Source organism: Stylophora pistillata, chromosome 5 (assembly GCF_964205215.1).
Source record: "Stylophora pistillata chromosome 5, jaStyPist1.2, whole genome shotgun sequence".
Lineage (NCBI taxonomy): Eukaryota > Metazoa > Cnidaria > Anthozoa > Scleractinia > Pocilloporidae > Stylophora > Stylophora pistillata.
The window spans coordinates 30,790,915-30,800,879 of record NC_142523.1 but is presented as its reverse complement, the minus strand read 5'-3'; the positions used below and the strand labels follow the sequence as shown (position 1 = coordinate 30,800,879).

Here is a 9,965-nt window from a genome sequence, read left to right as displayed (position 1 = left end):
CAAAGAGCAAAGAGTACCAAGGGGGCCTGTGACGGTTAAAAATAAGGAAAAGGGCCTGGGTGGGAGGGTGAGTCTTCTCCCCCTCCCCAAACCTACCCCCACCGTCCACTTTGACTCCAAAGCAGCATGGTAGATAAATTTTAGGCCTCACGGAAAAGCGTACGCACGTGAGTTAAGGAAAATTTCAGACATACGCAGATGACGTCCCTTGTTGTGTTTACTTCTCCCATCTAAGCTTTTAAAACTTTACCGTTGAATATCTTATCAAAACACAAAGTCTCTGGTAGTTTAATACTTAAACCGCGAAGACTGCAACGGGGTTAAGGATTCTACCGTTTTATTTTTTTTCTTTTCATCGACTTAGTGGTAGAAATGCTATTTTTTCGTACTGTTTTGTCATTCATTGGGCGTGGTGTTTATTATTTGGAATTTCGAAACGGACAAGTTGAAGAATTGGCATCGCAGTTTCAAAGCAAATTGAGGTTTGGAGCCCACTGTTGTTCGTATTAAAGTTATTTTCATCTTTTTAACGCGCGTTTGAGATGTAATGGAGGAATGAAATAAATTATATCGACTGAGTAAAGCAAGCGCACGATGCTCGAGGTAAGATTATAGTCTTGGGGTTGTTGGTGGTAATAGGTCGATTAGCTTACATTCAATATCGACCACCCGAGATCGAGAGTGAACTCCGGTTTATTCGTCAACAGGAACCAAGAGCAGTTAATTATCAATCACTTCTTGGGTACTCGTTGGTACTATTGATGATGTTAATTGACTGATATCGATAGTTAAATCAATGCTTATTTCTTTTGGGCGCTTTGAATGTGGAGGATCGACCAATACGCTGATTCTTTTTCGACCACACTGCATATTCATATTTGTGTTGGTCCAGATTTAGAGGCTATGACAAGTTGTCTGTATGTGAAAAAAAATTCCATCGTTGTAGATATTTAATAAAACGTTTAAAGGGGAGAGAGGATTCATTACGGGTCAGATTTGTACTACTTATCTTTTACACGGAATAAGGAAATTAAGACAGGATAATGAACTTTGCACATTTTAAACAGTTCCACTATTACTGTTATACATTGTACGCTAACTGTATGTAACACAACATTGGCTGCATCACTTAGCTTTGCCCTTCCTGTACAAAATGATTCACTTAATGTACAAGAACACCTATAAACAAGTCATGTACTTATCACATTAAAAGTTACCTACTGCTAATGATATGTTTAATTATACAAGTCATGTGCAACATTATAATGATATAATCTACATGTAGTTAAATATTACATTTAGTATGGTCTTAAATTGCTGTAGTGAAGTGACAGCATTTCAATGTTTGTTTAATATTCTACTAAGCAACAGTTATGCATAACAATTTAAAATCAGATATATTACAGCTTCATTTACCTACTGTTCATTTTGAATGTAATGTTCAATTCATTTAATTCAAGATCCAATACAACATGATTAAATACATGCATGTCTCAGCTTTGGTTCCATGCACTTTACTTATACCATAGTTAGTGGAGGGGACTGGTTAGGAAACCCGGAAAACTTCAAAGGATAGGCCTATTGTTTTGGTTTTGATGTTGAACCATACCATCACGTGACCCTAACCGTGCACACATTTCAAACAAAATGGCGGACGACCGTAACAATTTTGTATTTGGAGGAGATTTAGAAGCAATCCTTGATGCTTTAGAGGCCGACGAAGACATAGAACAGGAATTTATGGGAGCTGTAGATGATGTGAGTATAGAACATGTATTCTATCGTTCCCATGAACTTGTTTGAGTCAATTCAAGACGCTTAAACTTCGGGTCTAGCTGCTTTCGAGTGTGATCGAATATCTTTAGTATATCATGTAGCAGATGAGGTATTTATTCTCCCTTCTAGATTCACTGCCTTTTTTAATAGTAAATTTCATTATTTAATTGTTAGATAATGGTAAGTTTCATAGAATGACCACAATATTTCAGAACTTGGGTGAACGCACTGACTTGACTCTAACCATGATGTTGTTGTTTTTGTTCAGGTAGAAAAGATCGAAGTTGTTTGCGAACTTTGTGCTAAAAAGTGCAAAAGCAAGCGTGGTCTAAAACGACATAAGACAATGAAACACAAGGAATTAATCGAGGAACCAGTTGTCCAAAACTCAGTGGAAACTTCCGTCGGAGAAACAATCAGAGCTGCAGACAAATCGCAAACAACAGATGACCTGGTAGTTATGGTTGAACAAGTGAAGTTAAAACTCTCTAATACCATGGTCTATCAAGAAAATATTAGAGAAGAGTTAAAGGCATATACTCTCGTAAGGCCTAGAGAAGATTCGAAAGAACTTGGAGTTTTAAAAGAAGCCTACGATGGATTGCTGAAAAATGAGAATCATGAAAAGTTTTACAGCAAGTACTACTCACAAATTCCCTTACATGCTGTCAAGTATTTTCCAGGGCTGTCAAGAAATGCAGCAACATTGCTGTGCACTAAGCTTGCTGATAGAATAGTGTCATTCAGTAGAGAAAAGTTATTGTCTACTGTAAAGGGAAATCAGGTTAAGTTATCTTTACCTGAGGAAGAATTGGCTGGTCTGCAATATCTAGGAGGCTATGTTTTACATAATCTGCACAACAAAATAGCAAAATCAAAGAAAAGTGAACTTTCTGAGAGCCAGCAAGCCATGTCCTTTTTAAAAGCAGGAAAAGCAGTCAACCAAACTGAAAAAATCTCTCTAACTTTGACAGCATCTTTGGATCGTGGAGGTTTATGGACTATTTCAGGTGATGCTCAGAAAATTTTCTTGAGAACAGAGCATTATTTTAGAGTTAATACTTCGAATACTGGATTACAAAGCATCAACATAGCTGAAATAGTGGATAAATGTTTTCATGATGAGGAAATCCTATCTAGTTGTAACTCATTATTATACAACTCTCAACTGAAAGTAGATAAGAAGGTTGTAAAGGATGTTCTCCATAGCATTTTAGGCTTATATTTAAGGGTTCGATCATTCTCTTTTGCTAAAGACATAATTCAAAAACATGAGATAAAGACAAAGCAGAACAAGGCAAAAGGCCTCAGAAACGAAATTAAGAGGAGTACCCAAGAACAGGACATGCCAAGAGGTCCTTGAGAGTATACAAAATACTCCCCACCCTTGTTTAGATTAGAAAGATTAGAAATGGTTTTTCATTTAAGAAAACTATTTAATGTTATTTTCAAATACTTCTGATACTTACATTTTCACATTGCCAATGACAAGTAATTCATAGCACAATTTCAATTCTAAATTGATATTAAATATTTCATTCTTGAAGAAAACTATACCTGTTTTGTAATGTCTCTTAAGAATCTTGTCTATGTTATATTTCTGAATTATTATTCCTAAGATAAGACAGTTTTCAATTTAACCTATGAAAGAAAAAGAACTTTTCTTGCCCTGATGCAACAATACATAACAGAATGAATTTTCACAGGATTACTAGAATCCAGGTGATCTTTCTAGTGCTGGTATTTTTGTTTAGTTTTCACAATTTGCAAAATCATTTTTTTCAGGCTCAAGAGCACAGAACATAGCAACTGAGAATAAAAGTCATTCAAGGAAATGACATAATTTTTCCCTTATTTCATTTTAAATAGACACTGGACAGGAATAATGCTAGAAGATTCTGTGTTCTATACTTTTGAACTTGAAATTTTTTTGAAATTGATTGTATCTGGCATTGGTGAATGATACTGAACCAATGGAAATCAGTCATGTGATTTAAAGTACTCTATTATGTTACTGTTTCTGCGATCATAGTTAGTAGAGGGGGTTCCCTCTACTAACTATGCTGCAATAAACAACAATAAAACAATCCAGTGATATAATCCTGACGTTTATACCTTATATAAAATATTGATTGAATACTGTAGAGTTCATTCTTTTCTTTTTATCTTTCTGCTGGGTAATGGGTCACATGTCACTTGCTCCCATGCTCTTTTCTTTTCCTTTCTTCCTCTGGTATTGCCACTCTGAAGTGCAAGTGCCCTTTGGATTCTAATTGCGCTGGCATTGTAACCAAAGGTCTTGATATCAGGGTTGTCATTTCTTCTGCCAAGTTTTCTCTGGTTGCCAAAGTACTCCTCTTGGCTTGGATCTTGGCAAAACCTTTCAGTAAGAACAAACTCAATTCCCTCTCCTTGTAGGAACTTTGTTGCTTCAATTACAGAGTAAACTGTAATTTTTAAACCTTCGTAGGTTTGCCACGAAAGGAACATGCGGCTTCTTGCATTCTGTGTAAAGTTCCCGGGTCTGTTCTCTGCGCTTTCCTTCCACTTCTCTAAGTACTCTAGGAACTCTACCAGCCATTTGAATCTGAAATCATCAACTGATCGGTATGGAGCCAAGAATGGCTTTCTCTTCCTTTGGATTCTGTAGTGCTTCTCACATTGAGGCAATCAAAAAAAGAATCCATCATTTCGCACAAATTGGCCGTTGCTTCAGCCTCTGGTGGCCCAAAATTCTTTAACACTGCAGCCACTGAAGCACTTAAGACTTGGGCAGCCAAGTTGACTCACATTACTGATTAAGAATTGAGATTTACATGGTCATATGTTAGCTTTGGCAAGAGCTTCAGACCATTCTCTGCATCTTGAAAGAACAGCTCTGTAATATGATGCCAAAGGATGTAGGAGCCATCATTCCACATATATCTGCTACAGCTTCCAGAACCAGAGTTGTGCAAACAGTTTCTGGTTGTCTTAATTAGATGAGGTGCTTCTGAAAAGAAGTACACAAACCGATGGGGAGCAAATAAATTAATAGTGCGATAACACACATATTTACCTGCATCCCCATCCAATGGTTCATGCAGGCGATAAAATCTTCTGTTGGGAGATGCCCCATCAGATGTTGCTGCAATCACCCACAAATTGCAGGTAGTCTCTAATATGAAAACAGCATCCCAGAAGAGAGGCATCAACTGCACAGCTGTCACACCAGAGGTTGAAAAATGTGCAAGGCAGAACTTTAGCTCTGTACAGACACCTCGTACCAAGAAGGCCAAAGCATGAGTTGCAATCTGGTCAACCTTTTCCAGGGTGGCAAAGTTAACATCTGGATCACCAAGATCTGTGTATCCAATAAGGTCTCCAGAAACTTTGTCGAAAACCAGGTTGGCCATCACTTTCATCTCATCAAACATGAGTACTACATATCTTTGAACATCAAAATATGATGAAGTCATACTTATTAGTTCCTTTACCACTTCTTCCTGGAAGCCCCTTTCTGGCTTAATACAGTTTATGTAGTCTCTTAGTCTGCGTTGGCTTGGAAAAACAAGTACTTTGCTGTTGCGCAATTCCTCATAGCAAGATGGAGACTTGGCAGCAAGTGATAGGCAAAACCCAATCAACATGGGGTGATATCTCACACCAGATGGGCTACTAGAAAACAGTTTTTGCTGCTGTTGCCAAAATAATCTCATGAATGGTGTCATTTTATCACTGGATTGTCCAAGAATTGTGGTGAAGTCATTACTTAAAGCATGATCTATTTCAATGCTGGACTTAGAGATTTCTTTCCTCATACTGTTCAGTTCTTGCTCCAGCTCTGCACATTTCAATCGCTGCTGTTGAAGAGATAATATTAATCTCTCTGGTGCTGTTTTACTTACAGGGGCATTGAGCTTTGCAGGTACAGATAGTCTTCTTGTCTTGATTTCTGTTTGCCTCTGGTATGAAGAAAGATAACTTTCACATTGGTTGCATCTTTCTGTTTCTTTACACATCAATAAACACTCATTAGATCTCTAATATTCTTCGTGTGGAAACATCTGATGATTGTCCATTGCTAAAGGGTCTACTTGTATAGGTATCACATGGTGAACTGGAACACTTGACATCTGACTTCCACTACAAGGGCTTCCTATTCCAGCACAAAGAGAGTAGCTGTCCATTTCCTTCACAATGTTACTGACTGGGACATTTAGCGATCTTAGATGCTTGATGTAAATATCGTGAGTTTCTGGAAGAAAGCACCCAAATACCTTGATTGTGAACCCCAGGCTGTCGTCAACAATAAGTTCCTTTTCTGGGAGAAGAAGGTTGTCTTTCATCTTTGTAATGACCAGTCTATCCTTGGATGTCTGAATATTCCACTCGTTGAGGCTCTTTAAACTTGGTACCCTCTTGCACAAATCGCCAAAGGTTTTATAAAAAGCTGATTTCACAGGTTTCGCGCTTTCTGTAGTTACCACGCTTCGAGCAGGTCGAGGTACAGGTTTATTTGTTTCGTGGCTTCGTTTCGGCATGTTTAATAATGGCAGCGCTCCAAATCGTGGTTTTTTCTTGATCATCTTTTCGGATTGAACTATAGAGAAAGACAGAGGTCATTTTAGTTATTCCACGTTGGAAAAATATAACATAAATGAGGGTACAAGTGAATATGCCCACTTCAAAGTGAAATAGTTCAACACACAAGGAACGTAAAACAAAATCAACTTTACTTACATATTTCAACATCTTGAGGGTGAAAGTGCTTTTCGCAGGTGTATATAGTATCGTTTTGGATCTTTTTTCGGAATACTGCATCAACTGTTCTTGTGTTGGTAATCTCGCTGAGCCAAGCATCTCTCCATTTACGATGGCCCTCGTCTTTCGGTGCAGGCAGTTTCCAGATACCAACACCTTTCGTCCTTCTTGAGGTTCCACAACCAAACACCGAACAGTTATCTCCCGGCATGATGATTTATAAATAGTCAAACTACATATCTCTTAGAAATTCTTGATTAAACTACGCTTGAAGCATAAAATACTTTAAATTTTGTCCTTGATAAAGTCACGCTTCTCGAAAGGCAGCCGCCATCTTGAAAGCGTGTGCACGGTCATAACCACGTGATCACACTAAAACCATTACAATAAGTTACCCCTTTGAAGTTTTCCGGGTTTCCTAACCTGTCCCCTCTACTAACTATGCTTATACCCTGCAAAACCAGTTACAATATTGCAAAGCTAACGTGCTACATACACTAAAACTGATATTGAGCTCTGTTCACTTAACTAAAGTGGCATATACAACATGCTTTTATCAGGTTAGTTCTAACATGTTGCATTGAAACATTTATTAATTTTTAGATGTGTCTCTGTGTGTAAAAATGCATTCATGTTGAGATACATTTACTTCATGCAGTGTGGGTCAGTGAAATCAGTTCTTGTGTACAAATCTAAAATGTTTAAAAATTACTGAGCCACCCCCATGACTACTTTATTCTTCATGTGTAGGCAATGGCATATTATGTACAGTCATGTGGGACCTAGAAAGACAAGTAGTTGGAGGTTGGAAGACAGTTGGAAGGTTTTGTAAACACAACTGGCATTCTCTTGATAGATCATAAATTGGTAGCTCCTCCCCATAGTTCCACACCATTAGTGCTGCTAGCTGCATGAGTCTTGGAACTTGTCCATCAGGTGTACTGGTAACTCCCTCAATAACTGTTGGGCTGAATGACTTTTGTCCCTCCAGTGCAGATGTTCCCTTGGCAGAAGCTTTCCAGTGAAGTTTAAATTTGCAACCATCAGCTTTTAGTGACTGAATCATATCCGGTAAGTCATTGTTTACTTTCTTTTCTATCCAAGCTTTAGGGTAAACATCCTTTGCTGTAAGTGGCCCATGTGTGCTGTTTTCTCTAATCTTGTTTAAGTTCTTTCTTGCCTCTTGCAAAAGGTCTGTGGTAAGTATTTGGGCATATTCTTTCATATTTTCTTCATGAACTTCACGTGCAGCTTCTGTGGTCCTGGTGTTGGTTTTTCCACCGTGTAGAATGTTCTCAACAAATGTGATTGAGGCTTGTTCTGATAACTCTGACATGTTATTATTAAGATACAGTTGTGAAAGGTTGATCTGTCTTTCTGCAAGAACATTGTTTACAGGAAGGCTGAAAATGTGCTTGGCGTAGAACTCGAACAGCTTTGGAGTGGCTTCTTTACTTATGAGTGAGCTCTGTTGTGATAAAGCCATTTCTTTGATCTCACATAGCAATCGGGGTTCCTTTAGTTTCCAAAGAGTGGCCCATTTAATTAATCCAACTCTGTCCTTTAAGAGACCAACGTGAGAATGCAATGTCCATGAACATGAAAGGGATTGTTCACTGACTTCTCTTTTTGATTTTCAGATCTGACTGGAATTCCAAGAAGCTTTAAAACCGAATGCCAGAAATGACTTTGGTATCTCTGATCAGCTCCCATGCCAAAAAAACTTAGGAAAAGTTAACCACTCTGCTCCATGATCTTTGATTACTTTAATTGCTTCTTGTAACATTGGCCTCTGCACTTGTTTGTGAAAATGATCAATAGCTGCAGGGTCTTTCAATGACATCTTTACCTGTTGTGATGTTAAAGGAAAATGTTCTGATGGAGAACTCAACATTTCACTTAAAGTTTCATGGTGTTTCAAAACAGTTGCTGGCCATAACCGTGCTAGCTAACCACATGAAAAACCAAGTTCTGCATCACTAGCTCGGGATGTGTTCAGAGATGGGATGATAATGTTTTCAAGGAATTCAAACAAAAACTTGATTTCAACTTGGATCATAGGACTTGAGCTCATCTTACTGACATCTTGCCAAATAGTGTGGTGGCTATCTGATTTTGGCAATCTTTGAAGGAGATGCTCAGCAAGCTGTAAACAAGCTTTTCCATACTTAAGATACCACTGGAGAGTCTCATGATAATATGTCCAACTTGTGTCAATGAATGTCTGAGGAAGGGGTGGCTCTTTACTAAGAATACCTAGAGAAACACACATAACTTTGTATTGGCTTGGACGCTCATATATCTTGGAGCCAAGATATTTTATATAGTAATTGTAAAGCATGGGGGTTACTCATGTCACCCTTTGCCCCAAACCCAGCCTGGCACATTCTTCTCAGCATTATGTTTAGTATATGTGGGTAGCATCCTACAAAAAAACATTTCCTTTCCATTTGGTGTTGCTTGGTAAGAGACCATTTACTTTTCCCTTTTGGGTAGAGGGATTGTCTCCAACCAACCCCGAAACATTGGTGATGTCATATCCATTTTTCACAACGTGATAATCCATGTCAGACTGGTGTTTTCTGGACCCGCTAGCTGTAAGGCTGTTTGCTAGGACATAAGCTCGGGGCTTGCTCTCTATAGGGCACCAGGTGTGAACACCCACTATGTGCTTCTCTTCTCCTCCCTTGTGGGAGTCATCGCTCCAGAGATGAAAATCGTACTTGGAGTTTGAAAAGCGCTTCAGTAAAGTTATATAATTTGGATATATCAACAAAGTTGAAATGGTAAATTGGCCACCGTAACGATTACAAAAGCTGACGTTTCGAGCGTTAGCCCTGCGTCGGAGTGAAGGGCTAACGCTCGAAACGTCAGCTTTTGTAATCGTTACGGTGGCCAATTTACCATTTCAACTTTGTTGATATATCCAAATTATCTCGTTACTCCCACCGACGCAGCCCCAAACAGTTTCTTTCGAAACTATCAGCCTTTATTCAGTAGAATTAGTTTGTCTGCCTCACCTAAGAGAACATTCCAGTCAGAAAGTGTACTTGGGAAGTTTGTTGGGGGGCTACAGTCAAACAGAATATTGAAAATCATATGTAATGCTACAGGTGTGTTTTGATAAGATAACAAAGATGCATGTTGCATGTATCTGACACAAGCCATAAACATCAAAATTCTTTGGTTGTATCCATTGTTACCATGTGCAAATGTCTCCACAAGGGAATATCCCTTTTCGACAAACTCATTGATCCCCTGCAATTTCTTTTTCAGTTTTGAGGAAGTAGATCTTGTCCCCCTTAGCTTGTTGCCGACTTGTTTTTCTTTTTTTTCAGTAGACGTAAGTTTGTTTTGACACTTTTTCAGTCGAATTTGGAGTCTCAACGCGCCCTTTTTCAATTGGATGTTCTTTCCTTCTACAAATACTGAAATTATGGAACGGT

At 38.4% G+C, this 9,965-nt stretch overlaps 1 protein-coding gene, 1 long non-coding RNA gene and 1 pseudogene across 4 annotated transcripts; 2 read left to right on the top strand and 1 right to left on the bottom strand.

Annotated features, from left to right (window-relative positions):
* Window positions 1-156: 156 nt before the first annotated feature.
* Window positions 157-9,711, top strand: LOC148731415 (uncharacterized). The gene is made up of 3 exons (XR_016001662.1): window positions 157-482; window positions 7,376-7,590; window positions 8,160-9,711. It is a non-coding gene; the product is annotated as an uncharacterized LOC148731415 (long non-coding RNA).
* LOC148731417 (uncharacterized) lies at window positions 1,630-3,876 on the top strand. Of its 2 annotated transcripts, none has more exons than XM_088761113.1 (2): window positions 1,630-1,758; window positions 2,045-3,876. In XM_088761113.1, the coding sequence occupies exons 1-2, from the start codon at window positions 1,648-1,650 to the stop codon at window positions 3,137-3,139; spliced, it is 1,206 nt and encodes a 401-aa protein (XP_088617239.1). In that variant the 5' UTR covers window positions 1,630-1,647; the 3' UTR covers window positions 3,140-3,876. The 2 variants fall into 2 exon arrangements, with proteins under 2 accessions (XP_088617239.1, XP_088617240.1); XM_088761114.1 differs by lacking the exon at window positions 1,630-1,758 and adding an exon at window positions 1,796-1,885.
* LOC148731416 (uncharacterized) lies at window positions 3,192-6,857 on the bottom strand (annotated as a pseudogene). Its single transcript, XR_016001640.1, has 2 exons — window positions 6,499-6,857; window positions 3,192-6,358 (listed from the first exon to the last, which is right to left on the bottom strand). The product of XR_016001640.1 is annotated as an uncharacterized LOC148731416 (transcript).
* Window positions 9,712-9,965: the final 254 nt, after the last annotated feature.

What these genes read in the sequence shown, in the direction of transcription:
- LOC148731417 (XM_088761113.1), top strand. Translation starts at nt 1,648, where the DNA reads ATGGCGGACGACCGTAACAATTTTGTATTTGGAGGAGATTTAGAAGCA. An exon ending in TTATGGGAGCTGTAGATGAT is followed by an intron (nt 1,759 to 2,044) that starts GTGAGTATAGAA and finishes GTTTTTGTTCAG; the next exon opens with GTAGAAAAGATCGAAGTTGT.